The sequence below is a fragment of the Eumetopias jubatus genome, unplaced genomic scaffold, assembly GCF_037043125.1.
Source record: "Eumetopias jubatus isolate StellerSeaLion01/CBP00866 unplaced genomic scaffold, mEumJub1_p1.0 scaffold_11, whole genome shotgun sequence".
Lineage (NCBI taxonomy): Eukaryota > Metazoa > Chordata > Mammalia > Carnivora > Otariidae > Eumetopias > Eumetopias jubatus.
The window spans coordinates 65,126,610-65,152,766 of NW_028274817.1; the positions used below are offsets into that span (position 1 = coordinate 65,126,610).

The 26,157-nt window shown below is 35.0% G+C and overlaps 1 protein-coding gene across 6 annotated transcripts in view; it reads left to right on the forward strand.

The window, feature by feature from the left end:
- ATRX (ATRX chromatin remodeler) overlaps nt 1-26,157 on the forward strand; it is a 300,408-nt gene that overhangs the window by 216,620 nt on the left and 57,631 nt on the right. For all 6 annotated transcript variants that reach the window (XM_028101410.2, XM_088028724.1, XM_088028725.1 and 3 more), the window contains 5 exons: nt 1-131; nt 834-922; nt 1,051-1,223; nt 14,311-14,464; nt 19,588-19,694. In XM_028101410.2, coding sequence (XP_027957211.1) covers nt 1-131; nt 834-922; nt 1,051-1,223; nt 14,311-14,464; nt 19,588-19,694 — 654 coding nt within the window. The remainder of the gene's footprint in view (nt 132-833; nt 923-1,050; nt 1,224-14,310; nt 14,465-19,587; nt 19,695-26,157) is intronic.

The window sequence follows — 26,157 nt, forward strand, 5'->3', positions numbered from 1 at the left end:
GTGTAGGTAATAGCAGTGAAGGTGGAAGAGGAAAGGCAGGTGCAAAACTTTTCCAAGATTTTCAGATGTTAAGTAGAATCTGGACTCATCCTTGGTGTTTGCAGCTGGACTACATTAGCAAAGAAAATAAGGTAAATCAGGTAACCTAAAATCGATTAAAACATATCTGTTGGAAGCAGAATAACTTCAGGAAAAAGGTTGATCTATATAGACTTACTGTATATTGGAATTTTCCTTTGCTTTGTAGTACAGTAATTCAACCTATTTTGTTTCTAGTTAATTTCTATATGTTAGAATGCATTATGATTATGGAAGGAGTATTAAATGTTATTCTTAACATCTGTATAACCATGGTAAAATGACAAAAATTTAAAAAGTAACATTGGGTCAGTAGTATTAACTAAACAATAGACTTTATTATTTTTTTAAATTTAATTTTATTTTATTATGTTAGTCACCATACAATACATCATTAGTTTTTGATGTAGTGATCCATGATTCAGTGTTTTCGTATAACACCCAGTGCTCCATGCAGTATGTGCTCTCCTTAATACTCATCACTGGGCTAGCCCATACAATAGACTTTAATTGGATTTCATCAATTTTTGTACTTATGTCCTTTTTCTTTTCCATGATTCGATCCAAGGTTTCACATTGCATTTAGTAATCATATCTGTGATATCTCCTTTCCTTTTTTAATCTATGGTAGTTCTTTCAGTTCTTTTTTTATCCCATGACAATTAACTTATCCTCAGGTAAAGTAAACATCATTACAATTTTCAGTATAAGTTGAAGTAAACTATTAAAACATTCATCATTTTTTTTTCCTCTAGGGATACTTTGATGAAGACAGTATGGATGAATTTATAGCTTCAGATTCCGATGAAACCTCCATGAGTTTAAGCTCCGATGATTATACAAAGTAAATTGAATAATTTTTGTGTCCTGTGTTGACATATTTAAAATCCCTAATTGCTGATTGTTCTCTCATAATTGGCATTTGTATCTTTTCTGTGCTTTCCTAACACTTTGAATTTGTTCCTTTTATAGAAAGAAGAAAACGAAGGGGAAAAAAGGGAAGAAAGATAGTAGCTCAAGTGGAAGTGGCAGTGACAATGATGTTGAAGTGATTAAGGTCTGGAATTCAAGATCTCGAGGAGGTGGTGAAGGAAATGTGGATGAAACAGGAAGCAATCCCTCAGTTTCATTAAAGCTGGAAGAAAGTGAGTCTAATGAATGTTGCCTTTATAATGGAACACTGATTTAGAAATTATCATGTCCATGCTTTTTTTCAATAATTAATTTATCCTTACTATTTCTCTCAAAGGAATATCTTTCCTAGATGCTTTTAGTAAGCATCCTGGATAATCAGGTCACATAATGACAAATACCTGGTGAATATTTAATTAAAAGCAAGCCATTGTGCTCTGATATTTAAGAGAAAAAGAAGAAAGAAAAACTAATGTTTATTTACATGTATATAAACTAAATGCCGTATTTTCACTCCATGTGTTAGCTGAGTTAATTCTTGAGCAGACTTAACAAGCTGTTGATATCTTTATTTTTATAAACGATCAGTAGAAGTGGGATTTAGACCTAGATACATCCAATTTCAGAGCCATGATGGTATTTTCAATTAACTACATATAATAACTGGAAACATTTCATGTAATAGAGTATCATTGTAATTAACTTTATACAATGAAACTAGTGTTAATGTATTAGCCTTTTTCCTTTGTAATTCTTCATAATCTATAATTGTTGCATACTTTAAGTTTTCCCTTTTTCATATATAGTTTATCACCTCTTTTTAAAATTAATTTATTTCTATTTTTTTAATTTAAATTTTAGGTAGTTAACATACAGTGCAATATTGGTTTCTGTAGTAGTTTCTGGAGTAGAATTTAGTGAATCATCACTTACATACAATACCCGGTGCTCATCAGAATAAGTGCCCTCCTCAATACCCATCATCCATCTAGCCCATCCCTCATCCGTCTCCTATCAACCCTCAGTTTGTTCTCTATCCTTAAGAGAGTCTTATGGCTGGAGGGTTGGGGGGGAATGGGGTAACTGGGGGATGGGCATTAAGGAGGAGGGCACTTGATGTAATGAGTACTTGGTGTTACATATAACTGATGAATCACTAAATTATACCCCTGAAACTAATAATAACTATATGTTAACTAAATTGAATTTAAATAAAAAAATTTTTAAAGAGTCTCTTATGGCTTGTTTCCCTCTCTCTTTTTTTTTTCTCCCTTCCCATATGTTCATCTGTTTTCTTTGTTAAATTCCACATATGAGTGAGATCCTGTGGTATTTGTCTTTCTCTGACTGGCTTATTTCACTTAGCATAATACATTCTAGCTCCATCCATGTCCTTGCAAATGTCAAGATTCTATTCTATATTATGACTGAGTAATATTCCATTGTATATATATATACCACATCTTCTTTATTCATTCTTATGTTGATGGACATCTGGGCTCTCCCCATAGTTTGGCTATTGTTGATAGTGCTACTATAAGCCTCAGGGTACATGTATCCCTTCAAATCTGTATTTTTGTATCTTTTGGGTAAATACCTATTAGTGCAATTGCTGGATCATAGGGTAGTTCTATTTTTAACATTTTGAGGAACCTCCGTACTGTTCAGAGTGGCTGCAGCAGTTTGCATTCCCACCAACAGTGCAAGAGGGTTCCCCTTTCTCTGTATCCTCACCAACACCTGTTGTTCTTCTGTTGTTAATTTTAGCTATCCTGATAAGTGTGAGATGGTATCTCATCATGGTTTTGATTTGTATTTCCCTGATGATGTGATGTTGAGCATTTTTTCATGTGTCTGTTAGCCATCTGTATGTCTTTTTTGGGAAGGTGTCTATTCATGCCTTCTGCCCATTTATTAACTGGATTATTTGTTTTTTGGGTGTTGAGTTTGATAAGTTGTTTGTAGATTTTGCATACTAACCCTTTATCAGATACGTTGTTTGCAAATATCTTCTCCCATTCCGTAGGCTGCCTTATAGTTTTGTTGATTATTTCCTTCACTGTGCAGAAGCTTTTTATCTTGATGAAGTCCCAGTAGTTCATTTTTGCTTTTGTTTCCCTTGCCTTTGGTGACATGTCTAGTAAGTTGCTATGGCTGAGGTCAAAGAGGTTTGTGCCTGTGTTCTCCTCTATCACCTCTTTTGTTTTCTCCTTCTCCCCTTTTCTTGTGCATGAGTGTACACACAAGTGAAAGTCTGAATTTTTTATTGGCTGAAGTTGTCTTGACCCATATCTACATTTGAAGGATTAGTGTTGAGGCTCCATATATTCTTGGTACAGCCTGACTGGGTGTCTAGGAACTCCAAAGTTGGGACCAAATGTCTGAATATTTTAAATATAAAATATCTAAAGATAGAACAGTATAAATAGCTCTAAATATTTGTCATTGGGGCACCTGGGTGGCTCAGATGGTTAAACGTCTGCCTTCAGCTCAGGTCATGATCCCAGGATCCTGAGACTGAGCCCCACATTGGGCTCCTGGCTCAGCGGGGAGCCTGCTTCTCCCTCTCCCTCTGCTCATGCGCTCTCTCTCTCTCTCTCTCTCTCTATATATATATATATATATATAATTTTTTTCTGTGTCTCAAATGAATAAATTAAAAAAAATCTTAAAAAAATAATTATTTGTCATTTGAGAGTCATATAGCAAAGCAATCAACTGAAGAAAAGAGAGATATGGAGGCCTGCTTGGTGAATGACCCTGGGTTCAAACAAGCTTGACTGGTTTTAGGTCTGCACCTGAACTAATTTGGTGATTCCTTAATAAAATTTCTCTTTTCAAGAGAATAGGGGGCAGAAAGTGTACTTGGAGGAATAATAGCTGAGAACTTCCTTGCTCAGAAACACACATCCAGATCCACGAGGCACAGAAAACTCCCATCAAAATCAACAAAAGCAGGCTAATACCAAGACATATTCTAATTAAATTTGTAAACTACAGTGATAAAGAAAAATATCTTAAAACAGGACAAAAGTAGTCCTTAACTTACAAGGGAAAAGCCATAAGGCTTGCTGGAGATTTCTCAACAGAAATTTGGCAAGCCAGAAGAGAGTGGCCTGATATTTTCAAAGTGCTGAAAGGGAAAAATATGCAACCAAGAATAATTTATCCAGCAAGGCTGTGATTCAGAATAAATAGGAGAGATAGAGTTTCCCCAGACAAACAGAAACTAAAGGAGTTCATGACCGGTAAATGAGTCCTGCAAAAAATATTAAAGGGGACTCTTTGAGTGGGAAAGAAAGACCAAAAATGACAAAGTCCAGAAAGGAACAGAGAAAATTTCCAGAAACAACAACAAAACAAGTAATACAATGGCACTAAATACATAATCTATCAATAATCATTCTGAATGTAAATGGACTAAATGCTCCAATCAAAAGTCATAGGATGTCAGAATGGATACAAAAAAATAAGACCCATCTATATGCTGCCTACAAGAGACCCATTTTAGGCCTAAAGACACCTTCAGATTGAAAGTGAGGTGATGGAGAAACATTTATCTTGCAAATGGATGTCAAAAGGAAGTCGGAGTAGCCATACTTCTATCAGACAAACTAGGTTTTAACCAAAGACTCTAATAGGAGATGAAGAAGCATACTATATCATAATAAAGGGGTCTATCCAACAAGATCTAAGAATTGTAAATATTTATGCCCCCAACTTGGGAGCACCCAAATATATAAAACAATAACAAATGTAAAGGAATTCATTGATAATAATACAATAATAGTAGGTGACATTAAACCCTTTTATGAGGACAGCATTACCCTGATAGCAAAACCAGATAGAGTCCCCTAAGAAATAGAACTAGAGGCTAATACTATAGATGCACATAGATGCAAAATTCTCAGTAACATTCTAGCAACCAAATTCAACAATACATTTAAAAAAAAAATCATTCACAGTGATCAAGTGGGACTTATTACTGAGTTGCAAGGGGGGGGTTCAGCATTTACAGATCAATCAACTACATTATACTACATTAATAAAGGATAAGAACCATACAATCATTTCAGTAGATTCAGAAAAAGCTTTGACATAGTATAGCATCCATTCATGATAAAAACCCTCAACAATGTAGGTTTAGAGGGAGCATACCTCATCACCATAAAGGCCATATATGAAAAACCCACGGTAATATCATGCTCAATGGGGGAAAACAGAGCTTTTCCTCTGTGGTCAGGAGCAAGACAGGGATGTCCATTCTCACCACTGTTATTTAACATAGTACTGGAAATCCTACTCACAGCAGTCAGACAGCAAAAAGAAAGAAAAGACACCCAAATTGGCAAGGAAGAAGTAAAACTTTATTTGCAGATGACAAGATACTCCATATAGAAAACCCAAAAGACTCCACCAAAAAGCTGCTAGAACTGATACATGAATCTGATAAAGTGGCAGGATACAAAATGAATGTAGAGAAATCTGTTGGATTTCTATACACCAATAATAAAGCAGCATAAACAAAAATTAAGGAGTCAGTCTCATTTATAATTTTATCAAAAGTAAGAATATAGGTAGGAATAAACTCAACCAAGAAGGTGAAAGATCTGTACTCTGAAAAGTATAAAACACTGATGAAAGAAATTGAAGAGAACACAAAGAAACAGAACAACATTCCATGCTCATGGATCGGAGGAACAAACATTGTCAAAATGTCTATGCTACCTAAAGCAATTTACATATTTAATGCTATCCCTGTCAAAATACCAAGAGCATTTTTCACAGAGCGAGAACGAACAAACCTAAAATTTGTATGGGACCACCAATACCTCAAGTAGCCAAAGCAACCTTGAAAAAGAAACAAAAGCTGGAGGCATCACAATTTCAGTGTTCATGTTATATTATACAGCCATATTAATAAAAATAGTATGGTGTGGTATAAAAATACTCACATAGATTAATGGAACAGAATCGAAAGCCCAGAAATGAACCTACAACTCTATGGACAATTAGTCTTTGACAAAGCAGGAAAGAGTATCTAATGGGAGAGGGGCGCCTGGGTGGCTCAGTCATTAAGCGTCTGCCTTCAACTCAGGTCATGATCCCAGGGTCCTGGGATTGAGCCCTGCATGGGCTGCTGCTTCTCCTGCTCCACGGGAAGCCTGCTTCTCCCTCTCCCACCCCCCTGCTTGTGTTCCCTTTCTCACCGTCTCTCTGTCAAATAAATAAATAAAATCTTAAAAAAAAAAAGTATCTAATGGGAGAAAGTGTTTCTTCAACAAATGGTGTTGGGAAAACTGGACAGCAACATGCAAAAGAATGAAATGGGACCACTTTATTACACCACACACAAATAGAAATTCAAAATGGATTAAAAGACATAACTGTGAGACCTGAAACCATAAAAAATCCTAGAAGAAAACACAGGCAGTAATATCTCTGACATTGGCTATAGCAAGTTGTTTCTAGATATGTCTCCTGAGGCAAGGGAAGTAAAAGCAGAAATAAACTATTGTGACTTCATCAAAATAAACAGCTTCTGCACAGTGAAGGAAACACCCAACAAAACTAAAAGGCAGCCTTCAGAATGGGAGACAATATTTGCAAATTACATATCTGATAGAGGGTTAATATCTGGAATATATAAAGAACCTCTAAACCTCAACACCCAAGAAATGAACAGTCGAAGTAAAAATGCACAGCCAACATGAATAGCCATTTTTCCAAAGAAGATATACAGATGGCCAACAGAGGCCACTTATCAGGGAAATGCAAATCAAAACTACAATGAGATATCACCTCATACCTGTCAGAATGGCTAAAATGATCAACAGTAGAAACAACAAATGCTGGTGAGGATATGGAAAAAAAGGAACACTTTTGCACTCTTGGTGGGAATGCAAACTGGTGCAGCCACTCTGGAAAACAGTATGAAGATTCCTCAGAAAGTTAAAAATAGAACTACTCTATGATCCCATAATTGCACTACTGGGTATTTACCCATAAAATACAAAAAAAAATTAATTCAAAAGGATATATGCACCCCTATGTGTAAAACAGCAATTATCAACAATAGCCAAATTATGGAACAAGCCCTTGTGTCCATCTGTATGTCTACATGGATAAAGAATTTCTTATCTAAAATGGATAAAGAAGAGGTGATATATAATTACAATGGAATATTCCTCAACCATCAAAAAGAATGAAATCTTGACCTTTGAAACAACATGGATAGAACTAGAGAGTATTATGCTAAGCAAAGTAAGTCACTCTAAGAATGATAAATACCCTATGATTTCACGTATATGTGGAATTTAAGAAACAAAATTGTAACAGTAAAGGGATAAAAAGAGAGAGAGATGCAAACTAAGAAATAGACTCTTAACTATAGAGAACAAAGTGATGGTTACCAGAGGGAAGATGGATGGGGGAATGGGTTAAATAGGTGATGGGGATCGAGGACTGCACTTATGATGAGCACTGGGTCTTGTATGGAAGTGTTGAATCACTATATTGTACACCTGAAATTAGTATAACACAGTATGTTGCCTAACTGGAATTAAAATAAAACCTTCAAAAAAAAAAAAAAAGACATTTCTCTCTTCACTACCTTATTGGAATAAGCAGATGGCAGCCTAACCACAGACCTTGGCTTACTTCTCTTAGAAATCAGGGGATAGTAAAAATTAAACCACCAAACTATCCTCCTTGTTCTTCTCTGCTATTGTCCCATAAAGGCAATTTATTATCAGTGTTAATCTTCCAAATAGATTTAAAGAGTATTTTTCTAAGAATAATAAAGGAATGGTTCTAGTTTAAGTTAATAGGAAGCTTCTGTTATCTCTCTCCCTGCTCTCCCAGTCTGACTTTTCACTTAAATTTCTCCTCAGTCATCACAGAATTGGAAATAAATAGCTTAAAATTTATGTGTTCCTGGGAATGGTTTTCTTAAAATGTTCTTGTTTAAATTTTTTTTCATAACTTTTGGTTAGGAGAACAGGGAGAGTATACAAACCAGTATGTCTCATTCTGTGCTGTAAATGGGTTAAATGAAAGTGCTGAGGTCTTGATCCCTTCATCTCTTAGAGGTACAAGTGGGGTCTGAGGTAGCTGGGTCACCTCCAGAAATGAGTAGCCTCTTCCGTTTTCTCCTGATATGTTAGGTATGTTAGGTAAACATTATTGTTTTTCATATATTTCACAAGGTGAAAATGTTTGGAAAGAATTGGGGCATGTCGTGAACTTAAAAGCAGATAGGGCAGGCTATGGGTTCCAAATGACAAATTTTGACTACCTGTCTAAGGTCTTTGTTTCATTTTAGGTGTGTGCAGTCAAATAGAAATCATTCATATATAGATGTATTTTATATTTTCTTCAGCTGTGTACATGTATAGCCTATCAGAAATATTTTCCAGAACAAATGATGATAAAAATCTATTTTTGTTGTTTAGATCTAGATTAACTCCAAATAAGGCTGAGTAGATCATAGTACATGGACATATATAGCTGGTACTGTGTAACTTTTTAAAAACATAATTACTTTCTTATAGGAAATGTAAGAAAACCTGAACAGGAAAAATTAAAGGGCCAAAATGTTGTATTTGGAATATGAAATAGATATTAAATAAGTAGATGGCTAAAATTGAGCTATAATAATATTTTCACTGCATATTTCATTTTTACTTCGGAGTTGCTGTTTAATTCTTTTTACAATAGCTTTCTGAATGTTTACAGAAGCAACATCTTGAATAAGTCTTTTAGGTTAACCTTACAGTATCCCTATTTCTTGTGTTTTAGTATTTTATGAGGAAATGAGTATATAAACTACTTCCAGTATTCAGTTTACAGCAATTGCACTACTAGGTATTTACCCCAAAGATAAAAATGTAGTGATCCAAAGGGGCACCTTTATCCCAATGTTCATAGCAGTAATGTCCACAATAGCCAAACTATGGAAAGAGTCCAGATGTTCATTGACAGATGAATAGATAAAGAAGATGTGGTGTACACACACACACACACACACACACACACACACACACACACACACAATGGAATACAACTCAGCCATCAAAAAATTGAAATCTTGCCATATGCGACGATGTGGATGAAATTAGAGGGTATTATGCTGAGAGAAATAAGTCAGTCGAGAAAGACAATTATCATATGATCTCACTCGTGGAATTTAAGAAATGAAACAGAGGATCATAGGGGAAGGGGAGGGAAAAATAAAACAAGACAAAATCAGAGAGGGAGAGAAGCCATAAGAGACTTTTAATCACAGGAAACAAACTGGGGGTTGCTAGAGGGGAGGGGGGTAAGGGGATGGGGTAACTGGGTGATGGACATTGAGGAGGGCATGTGATGTAATGAGCACTGGGTATTATATAGGATTGAGGAATCACTGAACTCTGCCCCTGAAACTAATAATATACTGTATGATAATTAATTGAATTTAAATTAAAGAAGCAAAGTATTCAATTTATTATTTTTCTATGTTTAAGCTTTATTGGTGAGTAGTTACACATTAAAATGTATATAATTTATTATACGGACATAAACTTTTGTGACAGAATCCTTATACATGATGTAGGACCATAATATTAGCACTAATATACCACATTTATTCATTTAACAAATATTTATTTGCATGCTTAATATGGTCCAGACATTGCTATAGAAGCTTGGGTTCTATCAGTCAACAAAATGCACTCATGGAGCTTAACATTCTACTACTAGTACTACATAGATACATAATACTTTAATGATATTGCTACTTTATAAAACTGCAGTGTATCTTGATGCAAATATGGCAGTTAAATATATATTTAGAAAAATGTGCTTCAAGAAATTAGGGGTAAAGTTGTTGCTTTTTATTTGTTTGTATTTCTTTTTGCCTTACCTTGTAAGCATTTTGTGGTATCCAGAGTGCATATTAAGGAGTGGCTTTGATTGATTAATTTACTGTTTCTTATCATGTATATAAGGACAAAGTTATAACAGAAGTAATGGTTAATCGATGTTGAAATAAGAATATCCAACATAAAATACCAGTTTGTAAGTTTTAATTACATATTCAGGATATTTATTAACTGGAGTAATAAACCCTTATTTTCTGGATCAGTTTTTATTTTTTTAGACAGTACTGTAAAGTATTTTCATTATATCCAATAGGATCAAAATTAGAATGGAATCTTTTGCACAGAAATTATCACCTATCCTCAGCTTTGGGATTTCTTACCTAGCTGCCACATTTTTACTAACTTTATGCTAGCATTTTTTTATTGCTAACATTTTCACTTTAAATTACCTCTAGTATATTTGGGTAACCATTACTGAAGTTATGTGCAATCTGTGGAACTGCAGAATTCCCTAAAGGTGTTTGTTATTTGCTAGTTGTAGAAAGGAGTTTACTTAACATTGGCTTCATAAGCTGTTTGTCAGTTGCCCCAAGACCATCCTTAGGTTCAGTGATTCACAAGACTTAGCATATAGTCATATTCAGGTCTATGATTTATTATAATGAAAGGGTAGAAAGCAAAATCAGCAAAGGGAAAAAGCAGATGGGGCAGAGTCCAGAGGAAACCAGGCATAACCTTCTAAGGTCTTCTCCCAATGGTTTCACCCAAGATGTACTGATTTCTCCAGAAATAAGTTGTGATAATGTATGTAAAGTGTCATCTACCAAAGAAGCTCATTAGAGACCAAGTACCTAAGTTTTTTATGTGCTTTAAACACACTGTCTGCCTGGCTCTTACCAAATCTCAGACTCCCAGAAAGAAAACGTGTTCAGAACAAACCACATTGTACAATCTAGGCACAGTGAGCCATTCTTATCAGGGAAAGTTTTATAATAGTACAAGGAGCTATGTACCATTCAAGTGCACAGACAACAGCCTAGGGCCAGCCTTGCAAAGGAAGCTTTCTAAGGTGAAATTTCAGTTGATTCTTAAAGGATAGTGAAGCATAAAAAGAAGTTTGCCAGGCAAAGAAGGGGAGAAAATAATATAAGGCTTTCAAGGAAAGGTATGGATTCTTGCAAATATGTGACATGTTTAGGCAGTAGTTAATTGTGGTTTGAATATCAATACATAATGAGCTCTCTATAAGTAATGGAAATCACCAGGACCCAGACACAAAGAAGGAACTGATCATTTATTTATTTATTAAGATTTTATTTATTTATTTGACAGAGACAGCGAGAGAAGGAACACAAGCAGGGGGAGTGGGGGAGGGAGAAGCAGGTTTCCCTCCAAGCAGGGAGCCAGATGCGGGGCTTAATCCCAGGACCCTGGGACCATGACCTGAGCTGAAGGCAGACGCTTAATGACAACCACCCAGGCGCCCTGGAACTGATAATTTAAACAGTAATTTCAAGAAGGTATGCTGTGACAAGCCTTAGGGATATGCTAGTTTTCAGACTAGCAACTTCGGTTTTCACCTACCCAGGGATAGGATACAAGGCCTTGAGCCCTGTATAAGGTAGAGAGTTCTTTGAACCCAGATTAAAGCTGAATCTCTTCAAAGGGTACGTAGTCCATTGAAGACTAGGATAGAAAAAAAATTTGCCCATCCATCCAGGGAGATGTCAAGGAAGCTTATCTGTTTCACCCTGGTCTCTGGGTTGAGAAAAATAGTTTCCTTGGATTCATAATCATGGGCTTACATAGGTTATGATTTGAATTTATGTTACTTAGTCTAAAAATCTCAAGTTGATGGGGCTCCTGCGTGGCTCAGTCAATTGAATAACCAACTCTTGATTTCATCTCAGGTCATGATCTCAGGTTGTGGGAACAAGCCCCGGGTCAGGCTCTTCCCTCAGCAGGGAGTCTGCTGGAGATTCTCTTTCTTCTCTCCCTTTGCCCCTCTCCCCCATGCTCACGCCCTCTCTCTCTCTCTCTCTCTCTCAAATAAATGAATCTTTAAAAATTAAATAATAAATAAAAATCTCACGCTGCAATACCTCAAAAGTAATCCTGGATTGTTGATCCCCTGGAGCACCTGGCAGGAACAGATGCAGAGTAAGTGTGGAGATGTATGATCTCTACCCAGGATTCTCACATATTACAGCTACACTGAAAGTGAAATGAAAGTAAAAATGATAGAATACCTGAGGAAACAATTAACTTTAGAAAAAGTTAGCAACAAAATAAGTTAGCAGTCAGCCTGGCAAAAGTTAACACACAAAACAAACAGCATAATTAGATTCTTAAGGGCCTCCAATAATAGAAATATTTGATAAAGACTATATTATGTTTAAAGTGATAATTTTAAAAATCAAAAGTGTAAGTTTATCCCAGAAAATTTAAAACTTAGATGAAGTAGACAATATTCTAGAAAAATACAACAAAATTGAGTGTTCATTTGACAGTAGCCAAAAATTAGAAATAATCTAAATATCTATGAGACTAATGAGATGTTTATAATGTCTATGAAGAGAGCTAATAAATGATGGTATATTTGTGCAGAATTCTACATAGCAGTTAGACTGCTTGAATAAGTCTCACTTTGAGTGAAAAATGGAAAACTACATTTAGTGAAAAAGTAAGTCATAGAAAGATACAGCCAGCTTACATATAGTTTGAAAACATGAAAGGTACAGTTTAAGGATACATGTGTAGTAAAAATGTAAAACATACACAGAAATAGTAAATACAGAATTTAGGATTTTATTTTATTTATTTTGATACATAATAAATTTTATTTTGTTCTTTTACATTTTTTAGTATAATTGACACACAATATTACATTAGTTCCAAGTGTACAACCTAGTTATTGGGCAAGTTTATGCATTATGCTATATTCACCACAAGTGTAGTTACCATATGTCCTGTTACATTGCTATTACAATATAATTGACTTTTATTGACAATATCATGTGCCTTTTATTCCCATGACTTAGTTTGTTCTCTGTATTTATAGGTCTGATTCTGCTTTTTGTTTGTTTATTCATTTGTTTTGCTTTGTATTGTTTTTAGATTCCCATGACTTACTCATTCCATAACTGGAGGCCTGTATCTCCCTCTCCCCTTCACCCATATTTCCCAAACCCCCAGTCCCTCCCCTCTGGCAAACATCAGTTTTTTCTATTTATAGGTCTGATCCTGCTTTTTGTTTATTCATTTTTTAAAATTCCATTTATGAGTGGAATCATATGGTATTTATCTTTCTCAGTCTGACTTATTTCACCATAGCTTAATACCCTCTAAACTGAGAGGGTATTAGAATTTAGGATTTTAGATACCTCTCAGAAAGATGGGAGGGAAAGAAGAGAATGAGATTGGGTATGGTCACATTTTAGGTGTCAATTGCATTAGAAGCAAATTTAGCAAGTGGTAAAATTTAATGAAGATGGGATGTGGGAACATGGCTATTCACCATATTTTGTATACTTTTGTAAATATGTAAAATATATATAACAAAAATATGGAAAAATTTAAAATACATTAAGCAATTGAGGGAAGGTACAAAAACAGGTAAACCTTATGTTCCTAATTTTGAATTGAACTGTTTATGTTTAGATATTAATAGATTATTTTGTGTTACTTTCTTTTCAGAGTTTGTGGGGAAAATAACAAAACAATTTAATATGATATGGTCATTCTGGGATCAATGACTTTTTTTGTTTTCCAGAATTCTGTTAGGACTGTGAAATATTTCCTGCCCCTAAGATCTTTTCTCTCTTGATCTCTGAGTTAGTCTGTTTCTCTTCCCTCCCTCTTCTCCTCCCTACCTCTGTCTGTCTCTCTTTGGTTCTCTAGGTCTTTTTCTGTCCTAGTGCCTGTCTCTTGGGGTTTGTGTTGGGAGTCTCAGTGCCTGGGGGGGGGGCTTTGTCTCTTAGGGTCTCTGTTTCTCGAGCCCCCTGCTCCTAGGCACTGTTTCTCATAGTTGTACTTTCTCAGGGTCTTTTTCTTGCTTACTCTCTCACTTGGTGTGCATGCCTCCCCCACCCCCAGTGTTTTTCTTCCTTTGCATTCATTTGTGCCTGTTTGTATGTGTCCCACTCCCTGTCTCTTTCTCTCCCTCTCCTAGAGTTCGGTTTGTCCCCTCTACTACACTCCCCACCTTGTGTCTTTTCCGCACAGTAAAGCTCTCTCTTTTCCTGGGGTGGTCCTTTTTTTCTCTTCTTGAAAGAGGGTGCCCTCCTTCCCCTTCATCCTCTTCTTCCCCTTCTTCCCCCTTCTCCCCTCCTCCTTTCTCTTCCCTCCCCTTTCCCCCCTTCTTCCTATTTCTCTTGGTGTCTTAATCCTTCTCTCTGGATCTTTGAATTTCTTTCCTTATTTGCCTACTTATTTATGTTTCATTTATTTTATTTAGGTAAAGCTACTTCCTCTTCTAATCCAAGCAGCCCAGCTCCAGACTGGTACAAAGATTTTGTTACAGATGCTGATGCTGAGGTTTTAGAACATTCTGGAAAAATGGTACTTCTCTTTGAAATTCTTCGAATGGCAGAGGAAATTGGTGATAAAGTGTAAGTTTCTTCTATTTTTATTATATAAATGAAACTTTTTATAACCTTTCTATTGTTTAAACAATTTATTTGAAAGAAATCTGTTTTGTTTTCTTCCTTTCTGAAGATGTAATTTCTTTAGTAGTGTAGTGATAGACAACTCTTCCTTCTAAGCCACTAGTTCTGAGTACATATTCTGGTTATTTCTTCAGTGCTGTTTTCCCTTTCTGGCTGTTGCACCTTGAACTTATTTCTTTGAGCCAGGTCTCTAGTGGATATCTATATTTCACCATCTTTAAAAATTATTTTTCAATCCATGCAGTGTGGTTCCTACTTTATTGAGATTTTTTCCCCCAAAAGTCACTTAGTGACCTTTTAATTCCCAAATCTAGTGGATGCCTCTGATTTTATTTCACCTCTTTGACTGTTCTCTGTCATATCGCCTTTGTTTTTGTTCTTATTCTCATCCTTCAAATTACTGTTCAAAAAAACATACTTTTAAAGTTTTGAACCAGACTTACTTTTTAGGTTGTTATAAGGTCCTAACATGTGTTCATAAAATGTTTTTAAAATATATCTGTGGTTCTTTTTTTTTAAAAAAAGATTTTATTTATTTATTTGATGGGGAGAGAGAGACAGTGTGTGAGCACAAGCAGGGGGCAGTGGCAGGCAGAGGCAGAGGGAGAAGGAAGCTCCCCGCAGAGCAGGGGGAGCCCAATGTGGGACTTGATCCCAAGACCCCGGGATCATGACCTGAGCCAAAGGTGGTTGCTTAACCAACTGAGCCACCCAGCCGCCCTCTGTGATTCTTTTAATAACAATTTAAAATAAGGCTTAAAATAACCGTTTTATCTTAAAAAAGTTTCAAACTTAGTTCCTTTAACTTTCTTGGGAAGAGGTAGATCCACTATTAATATAATTACTATACCATCTTTTAATATACCTCTACTATGTACACATTCTAATATACTTGTATGTTTTTCACTGGATAGTGACTTTGAAGACACAGAATGTTTCATTATTTTTTATTAACCATTATACCTTGTACTTAGTAAGTACTCACTAAAATTTATTTTTGTTGTATATTGCCACTTTTTAAATACAGAAACAAGTGGTTCAGATAAGGAATGATAATTGGCCTGGAATGGAGTGGTAGTTTTGGAGGTAAAGGATATGTTTTGGAATAGAAACAACAGGATTTGGTACATTAATGCAGGGCAGTAAGAATGTGAGAGTAGTCAGAGATGACTCTCAGGCTTCCAGACTCAGTGGCTGGTGGATCCTGGTGTTACTTACTAAAATGGAGAACAGTAGGGAAGAACTAAGTTTATTAGAGGTAGTAAAGAGTTCTGCTCTGGCCATGTTAAGTTTGAGAGGCCTATTACATATCCATGAGAGATGCACGTAGAAAGTGGGTATTTGAATTTAGAGTTCCTAAAAGTTCAGGAGAGATTATTGCTGTGATGTGCTCATGCTCTTTTTCTGCTATCAACTTAGGTAGTTTAAAATTAATTTTTTATTTGGGTACCGTACAAAAATTTAAGAGTGTGGAAGGGATTTTAGTGGTCTTTTAATTTCCTCACCAGTGCAAGAATCTCCTCTACCATGTTCATCATAGATATTCTCCTAACCTCTCCCATGATAGAACATTTGCAATTTCAGAGGGATACCTACAGTTGAATACTTCACATTTTTAGAAATTATATCCTTATCTTTAGTTTATACTTTATCCCTATAGCTGTTTTCCTTATGGTTTAAAATTGAACATACCTACTGCCTTTTTTTAGACTCATATAGTGATTTTTTTTAAGTTACAAGTCCAACTGATAAGACATTATCAGTGTTAGGACTATAAAACTATGCATTTCCATAACTGTGATTACCACTATTTTTTATTTGTCCAACATTTCCTTGTGGAAATTTTCAAACATAAAAAAAAAGCAGAGAGAATTTTATAGTGAATACCCATATACCTGTCACCTAGAATTTATACTATATCCTATATTTTATTGTACTTTCTTTATTACATATCTGTTTATCCATCTTATTTTCCTGATGCCTTTCAATGTAGGTTGCAGACATCAGTACTACTGTTTCAATTGTCTCCTCTTCAAAAAATGGTGGGTTTATCTCTTGTCACTTTTAGCTTTTTCTTCTGAGTTCATTGATCTGTTCTTTGTATGGCGTATTTTCAGTCCTGACCATATGGTCTTGAACATACTTCAGTTTTTTAGCACCCATCTCAAAATATGGTCATAGTAAACAAAATACTTCAGCTGAGTTTTGATTAACAGAGTTACAGTGAAGCTGGTTCTTGTTTATTCAGGACCCTATACTTTCATTCATGCAATCCAGTAGAGGTTTTCTAACATCTAAATAACACTGTTGGTTCATATTAAACTTACGGTCAACTGAGACTCTCATTTTTTTTTTTTTTTAAGAAGAACTGGTGTCAAATCAGAGTCATCTGTTCTCTATTTGTGCAGTTGATCTTTTGACCCAAGTGAAAACTTGATATTTCGTAGGGCAAGAGATAAATGAATTTTAGTGATTTTTAGCCAGTGGTGTGTTGATAAATGTTTTGACAACTGACTCTTCAAAAAATGATAACAGAGAAAGCAAAGAAGCACATAGAGCCCTAATTTGTAACATTTGCTGATATCCTTGGTAAAATACTCCCACTGTGGCCAATCTTAACCTACTAACAGTGGTGGGAAAAAATGCTAACAATCCACTTTCCTGTTTCAAGCAAGTTACAGCTAATTCCAGTACACTACTGGTTTCAGCCCAGCTCTTCTGACTTATTTTCTGTCATTTAAGTATTAAATTTTGATTGAATTGTAATTTCCAGATTTTTTGACATGTATGAATTTGATTTGTATTGCTTCTGTATTTTCATATGGGTCATTAATAAAATGGATAAAGCCAAAATAGTTTATACAAGGATGAAAATTATTACCAGTCAGGGCGTAGTTGTTCATGTTATCTGCAACTAGAAAAAGTTAAGAGATAACCATTAGTATGGAGCCACTTAGTCCTAATAACATCTTTTTCATAGATTTTTCTGAGCTCAGTGGTTCCCAGAACCAGCCTTAATGTGGACTCAAGTCAACCTTTTTCTAGAACAGTACCCCAAATCTCAAATTAATTCCAATTAAATAAATAATTAGTATTTCTAAGAATTTAAGTTTCCCAGTTATAGAAACTGCCAAAAACCTTAATTTGTAGCTCAAAAAGAATTGATTCAATAAAGTTTTTGATTCTAAGAAAAATAATCAATCTATTGAGGGATCAAGACTGTTGGTCATTTACACTGTACTAGGAATACATTCATTTCCTTACCAGTATTCTAGGAGTACCAACTGGGAGACAGTAGACCCCCATAGTGCAGAGTTTAGGAAGTCATACAATAGCCAAAACACATGTTAAAAACTCCCAACAGCTGTTTCATAACTTGAGTTGTTCTTTTCAGTTCTACTAAATCTGAAGACTTCGAGCAATGAGTGTTGAAGGATCTTCTGGAGTCATAAAAGTATCTCTCTCCTATAGTACAGCTTTCAGAATCAAATAAAACCGAACAATATGCTTGGACATGTGTCTAGTTCCTTGTATACTGACCTACTTTGTTTCCATATATAAGGGAGAGAACGAGCCCTCCTTTATCCTTTATTCTCTTTCTAGATTTTTTTCATTTTCTGTGTGTAATTGTGTCCACTTCTCACCAATGGGATAGATGAGACCAGTGGTTTTCAAACTGTTTTTCAGAACCCATGAAAGTTGGTGAAAAGAGAAGGATAGAGCAGAGGCTGAGGGGCCAGTGACACTTTTATCTTCTTCTCCCCCAAGGCCTAAAGCACCCTGCTTTATTTGTTTATTTGTTTAAAAAGATTTTTTTATTTGAGAGAGAGAGCATAAGTGAGGGGTGGGTGGGAGGTGGGGCAGAGGGAGAGGGAATCTCAAGCAGACTCCCAGCTGAGCGAGGAGCCCGACCTGGGGCTGTATCTCACGACCCTGAGATCGTGACCTGAGCCAAAATCAGAGTCAGACACTTAACCAGCTGAGCTACCCAGGTGCCATAAAAGTTTTTATTTAAATTCCAGTTAGTTAACATACAGTGTAATGTGTAATGTTAGTTTCATGTTAAATAGATGATGGGGATTAAAGAGTGCACTTGTGATGAGCACCAGGTGTTGTATGGAAGTGTTGAATCACTATATTCTACACCTGAAATTATTTTTAGTTTCATTTTAATACCACATAAGACTTGATGTGAACGTTTTAATAACACGTAAGACTTTATGTGAACAAATAGTTTTCATGGCTCAAAACAGGAGTTAGGAAACTACTGGGATGGAGAATCAGGAATCTGCAGACATATTTGAAATGGAACAATAAAGTGTTTTAGAATGTGTACAAGTCTAAAATTACTCAAATTCTTTTAATAGTTAACATTTTTCTCATATTCTTTAAATAGTTTCTTTTGTACACTAAAAATTTAATTTTGATGAAATCCACTTTATCAACTTTTTTTTCCCATAGATCATACTTTTGGTGTTAAGTCTCAGGATTGTCTAACCTCAAGTTATGAGGATTTTCTTCTTGTGTTTTTCTAAACATTCTACAGTTTTACATTTTGAAATTAGATTTATATTCCATTTTGAATTATTTTTTCTGTAAAGTGTGAGGTTTAATTAAGCCAAAGTTCATTTTTTTTTCCATATGGATGTTGAATTTTGCAAAGACCGTTGTTGAAAAGATTATCCTTTTCCACTGAATTGCCTTTGCCTCCTTGTGAAAAACCATTTAGCTAACTATATTGTGTGGCTCTATATCTGGACTCTATATTCTGTACCATCAATTTGTGCTTGTCCCTTAATCAGTACTACACTGTTCTGATTACTCTAGCTTTTTAAGTGTTGAAATCATGTAGAGTTAGGCCTCCAGCTTTTTCTCTTTCAAAGTTGTTTTGGCTACTCTGTGTGCTCAGCATTCTCATATAAACTATAGAATCAGCTCGTTAATTTCTCAAAAATCCTACTGTGGTTTTGATTAGAATTGTATTGAATTTGTAAGTCAGTTTGGGAAGAATTGATATCTTTACTTTGTGACCCTTCTAATCCATGAACACTAATCCATTTTTTTAGCCTTGTTTTCAGCCAGTCTCTCATATCTCTGGACTTGATTGAAGATTTTCTTGAATTGGCCAGTAGGGAAAAGACAGAAGATAAAGATAAACCTCTTATTTATAAAGGTGAGTTACAAACATTTCTGTATCATAATTTTTGGAACCTTCATTTAAACATATTATACAAACATTTTAACAATAAAAGAAAAAATACTCCCCACACAACTTTAATATATCTATTTTTACTGCACATTCTTCTTGTCCTTATCTATATAAATATGGTCTTTATTGTTGCAATTGCAACATGAAATAAGATTTTTTTGTTCTTTTTTTTAAGATTTTTTTTTTTTAATTTATTTATCTGAGAGAGATAGTGAGAGCAGGAACACAAGCAGGGGGAGAGGGAGACGGAGAAGCAGGCTTCCCACAGAGCAGGGAGCCCAATGTGGGCTCGATCCCAGGACCCTGGGGTCGTGACCTGAGCTGAAGGCAGACGCTTAACAACTGACCCACCCAGGCGCCCCAAGATTTTTTGTTCTTATAAAGAGCTTTATTGAGATAATTCACATATCATGCAGTTCATCCATTTTAAGTGAACAATTCAGTGGTTTTTAGTATTTTCTTTCTTTCTTTTTTTTTTAGTATTTTCATAGAGTTCTGCAACTATCACCACAATTTTCAGCCTTTTTAATCACCACCAAAGAAACCCTGTACCCTTTAGCTATTACCCTCCTACCCCTGCCTTCCACCTCTTCAGATCTTAAGCAATCACTAATGAAACTATTTTCTGTTTCTACAGATTGACCTATTCTGAAGCTTTCATATAAATGGATTCATATAATATGTGGTCTTTTGTGACTGGCTTTCACATAGTATGTTTTCAAAATTCTTCCATGTTGTAGCATGTGTCAGTACTTCATTCATTAGGCCATAAAGATCTAATAATATTCCATTGTATGGATAATACCTACATTTTGATTATCCATTTATTCATTCATAGATATCTGGGTTGTTTTCATCTCCTGACTGTTCTGAGTAGTGCTGTGCTAAATATTTGTATGCAAGTTTTTATTTATTTAAACATCTGTTTTCACTTCTTTTGGATATATACTTAGGAATGGAATTATTGGGTCATATGGTAATTTTAACTTATTGAGGAACCACCAGACTGTTTTCTATACTGGCTACACTATTTTACATTTCCACAAGCCATATATAAGGGTTCCAGTGTCTCCACATCTTCACCAATACTTACCTTCTGTTTTGTTTTGTTTTGTTTTATTACAGGTATACCTCAGAGTTATTGCAGGTTTGGTTCCAGACCACTGCAATAATGTGAATACTTCAATAAAGGCAATCAAATTAGTTTTTTTTGGTTTCCCAGTGCATATAAAACTGCATATAAAAGTTGTATTTACACTATTCTATAGTCTGCTAAGTGTGCAATAGCATTATATCTAAAAAAATGTATATACTTTAATTAAAAAATACTTTATTGCTAAAAATTGCCAACCATCATCTGAGTTTTCAGCAAGTTGTAATTTTTTGCTGGTGGAGGATTTTGCCATGGTGTTGGCATTTCAGTAATCTTCACAGAATCTTCACCAGGAGTAGATTCCATCTCAAGAAACCACTTTCTTTGCTCACCTATAAGGGGCAACAACTCATCTGTTCAAGTTTTATAATGACATTGTAGCAATTCAGTCCTATCTTCAGGCTTCACTTCTAATTCTAGTTCTCTTGCTATTTCAACCACATCTGCAGTTATGTCCTCCTCTCAAAGTCATCCATGAGGGTTGGATTCAACTTCTTCCAAACTCCTGTTAATGTTGATATTTTTACCTCTTCCCATGAATCACAAATGTTCTTAATAGCATGTAGAATGGTGAATCCTTTCCAGAAGGTTTTCAGTTTACTTTACCTAGATCCATCAGAGGAGTCACTATCTGTGTAAATTTTGGTGAAAGTGAGTCCTCCTACTTTGTTCCTCTTCAAGATTGTTTTGGCTATTCTGGGTCCCTGGCAATTCCATATGAATTTTAGAATCTCCTTGTAAATTTCTACAGAGAAATCAGCATAGGGATTCTGATTAAGATTCTGATAGGGATTACCTTGAATCTGTATTTCATTTTAGGAAGTATTGCCATCTTAACAATATTAAGTCTTCTGATCCATGAACATAGAACATTTTAGCATTTGTTTAGGTCTTTAATTTTCTTTCACCAGTATTTTGTGGTTTTTAGTGTATATATTTTAAAATGTCATGTGTTAAATTTATTCTTATTTTATTCTTTTTGATGGTATTGTAATGGAATTTTCTTAATTATATTTTTGGATTATTTCTTGCAAATGTTTAAAAAAACTGAGTTTTGTATATTAACTCATTTATTAGTCCTAATAGTTTTTAAGTGGATGTTTATTTATTTGTTTGTTTGTTTATTTTGTTAGTCACTATACACTACTTCATTAGTTTGTGGTGTAGTGTTCCATGATTCATTGTTTGCATATAACACCCAGTGCTCATTGCTATACGTGCCCTCCTTAATACCAATCACTGGGCTAACCCATCCCCTACCGCCCTCCCTTCTGAAACCCTCAGTTTGTTTCCCAGAGTTCATAGTCTCTCATGGTTCATCTCTCCCTTTGATTCCCCCCCTTCATTTTTCCCTTCCTTCTCCTAACGTCCTCCATGCTATTCCTTATGTTCCACAAATAAGTGAAACCATGTGATAATTGTCTTTCTCTGCTTGACTTATTTCACTTAGCATAATCGCCTCCAGTTCCATCCACATTGATGCAATTGGTGGGTATTCATCCTTTCTGATGGCTAATACTCCATTGTGTATATGGACCACATCTTTATCCATTCATCTACTGAAGGGCATCTCAGCTCCTTCCACAGTTTGTCTATTGTGGGCATTGCTGCTATGAACATTAGGGTGCATGTGCCCCTTCTTTTCCCTGCATCTGTATTTTTGGGTTAAATACCAATAACCAGTAACAGAATTGAAGCAATGATCAAAAACCTCCCAAAAAACAAGAGTCCAGGGCCTGACGGGTTCCCAGGGGAATTCTACCAAACATTTAAAGAAGAAGTAATACCTATTCTTCTGAAGCTATTTAAAACATAGAAATGGAAGGAACATTTCCAAACTCATTCTATGAGGCCAGCATTACCTTGATCCCAAAACCAGGCAAAGACCCCATCAAAAAGAATTGTGGACCAGTATCCCTGATGAATATGGATGCCAAAATTCTCAACAAGATCCTAGGCAATAGGATCCAACAGTACATTAAAAAGATTATCCGTCATGACCAGGTGGGATTTATTCCTGGGATGCAGGTTATGGTGTATAATTCTCTTTATATGTTGCTGGATTCTGTTCACTAGTATTTTGTTGAGGATTTGTGCATCCTTACGCATAAGATATAACTAATTTTCAGTTTTGCTTTCTTTTAATATCTTTGTCTGGTTTTGATAGGAGGAGGCTAATACTTAATATTGGCCTCATTTAATGAGTCAAGAAGTATTCCTTTTCCTGGTTTTTGAAAGAGTTTGGGAAGAATTGGTATGAGTTCTTTAAATGTTTGCCAAAATTTAGCACTGAAACCATCTGGACCTGGGTTTTTCTTGTGGGTAGTTTTTATCATCATCAGCAGCAGCAATATTATAAAATATACATAACATAAAATTTAACATCTTGTCAGAGTGAAAAAGCAACCTACAGAATAGGAGAAAACATTTGCAAATCATGTATCTTGTAAGGGGTTAATATTCAGAATACATAAAGAACTACTATAATTCAACAACAAACAGATAACCTGATTCAGAAAATGGCTAAAAGATTCAAATAGACATATCTCTGAAGTATACAAATGACCTAAAAGCACATGAAAATATGCCCAACATCATTAATCTTTAGAGAAACACAAATCAAAACCACAATGAGATATAACTTCACACTATTAGAATGGCTACTATCAAACAAATCTGTAAATAACAGGTTGGTGATAATGTGGAGAATTTGGAACATTGGTGCACTCTTGGTGGGAATGTAAAATGACACAACTACCGTGTAAATCAGTATGGCAGTTCCTCAAAAAATTAAAACTAGAATTATATCCAACAACACTACTTCTGGGTAAATACTCAAAAGAATTGAAAGCGTGGTCTTGAAAGAGATATTTGTACACCCATATTCATAGCCACATTATTCACAATAATGAAAAGGTAGAAATAACCCAAGTGTATGTTGGTGGATGAGTGGATAAACAGAATGTGGTGTATACACAATGGAATATTTTTCAGCTCTTAAAAGGAAGGAAATCTTGTCACATGCTACAACTCTGAAGAAATAAACCAGCACAAAAAAAGGTGAATACTGTGTGATTTCATTTACTTCACATATCTAAGGTAGTCAGATACACAGAGACAGAAAGTAGAAGGGTGCTTACTGTGGGGAAGGGGAGAATGGGGAGTTGTGGTTTAGTGGCTATAGTTTCAGTTTAGAAGTATAAAAAGTTCTGGAGATCTGTTAACACAACTGAACTATACACTTAAAATGGTTAAGATGGTAAATTTTATAGTATGTGGTTGTTTTTTTTTTTTCTTAGCACAATATAAGAAGTTACATAGCCAGCTGCTAGTTGAGGTTGGGTAAAACAGGAGTTTGTTTTGTTCTGTTTTACACCAAATCTTTCTGATTTATCTGTCTTTTATTAAAAATACAAATTTTAAAAAACTGGTAAGAGATATGGGACAAGAAACTTAAACCTCCGTAATGATTTGTTTACTCTGTAAGACAGATTTATATATAAAATTAATGGACATGAAATTTTAAAAAATTTGATGAGTTGGCTGAATAGCTGGCAGCTATTCTGCCAGCGACTAGGAAACACAGTTGTCCCTTTCTTGAGGAGCTAATAGTCTAATGGTGAATACAGATGTTAAAGACAAAAAAATTAAATGTCCAGGAAATTGAGGGGCAATATTTTTGTGATTTAAGAAGTTGTTCTGATCTCTCTGCCTCAAACTATCTCAGACAACTCCTTAACCATATCCCCTAATCAGTCAATTAATTGGGAAAAAAAGCCAAATTGGGAGGGGAGAGATAGGAAGGGAAACAGGTTTTCACCATTTTGATCCTTTGTATAGTAATATGGCATTAAGTACACCCATATTACCATGCAACCATTACCACCATTTTAAAATTTTCACTTTTGCTGGGGAGCAAGTCTATAAAGCTCCTTATGTTGTCATACCAGAAGTCCCTCTCCCTGTAAATTAAATTTTGTTTTTTTCACTGATTTCATAAACATTTTGATGTTACTCCATATATGATGTTCTGTCACTTTCAGCTCTACAATCATCTGTCCAGTAAAATCGTAATTTACTTAACTATTTCTCCATTATTATATATCAGGATTATTATATTCAATTTTTCACTATTACAGGTAGTCTACTCTAGGTGCCTTGATGAGAGTAGATTTTTAAAAATTTCTTCCGGTTAAATTTCCATGTAAAATGGTGATTTTAGGGTATACTATTTTTCTATTTGAGAATAATAATACAGTGTATGTTATGAATACTATTTACAGTACTCATATTTCTTTATCTAAATATTGAAGTTGAGGGATGCCTGGCTGGCTCAGTTGGAAGAACATGCAACTCTTGATCTTGGGGTTGTGGGTTTGAACCCCACATTGGGTGTAGAGATTACTTAAATAAATAAAACTTTAAAAATAAATACATAAATATTAAAGTTGACAGTTAACTTGTCACCAACAATATAAAGACTACATTTAGGTTTCCTTTCTAATAAAAGGGAATCTTTTTATTATTTATATCTTTTCTGCAGATAATTATGTAGTTATTTGAATGATCAGAATCCTGTTTTTCTTTTAACATCTATTGAGATATAAGCCTATTTTTGATGAAGAAATACTTTCAAAAAGGAGGCTATAATTGTGGGCTTTTTTAAATTTGAAGTATATCTGACACACAATACCCTATTAGTTTCAAGTGCACATCATAGTGATTTGATATTTTTATACATTATGAAATGACCTCCATGATAAGTCGTTACCATGTGTTTACTGCACAAAGTTATTACAGTACTATTGGCCATATTCTTTATGCCGTACATTACATACCATGACTTTATTTAATAGCTGGAAGTTTGTACCTCTTAATTTTGTTCACATTTTTTGCTCATTCCCCAACTCCTCCCCACTCTGGTAACCAACAGTTTGTTTCCTGTAACTATGAGTCTCTTTCTGTCTTTCTGTTTGTTAGATTCCACATATGAGTAAAATCATATAGTATTTGTCTTTCTCTGTTTTACTTATTTTGCTTAGCATAATACCCTCTAGGTCCATCCATGTTGTTGCCAGGTGGCAAGATCTTATCCTTGTTTATGGCTGAGTAATATTCCTCTCTCTGTGTATGTTATTTTATTTTATTTTATTCTTTTAGGTTGCTTCCATATCTTAGCTATTGTAAATAATGCTGCAGTGAACATAGGGGTTAATATATCTCTTTGATTTGGTGTTTCCGTTTTCTTTGGAAAAATACCCAGAAGTGGACTAT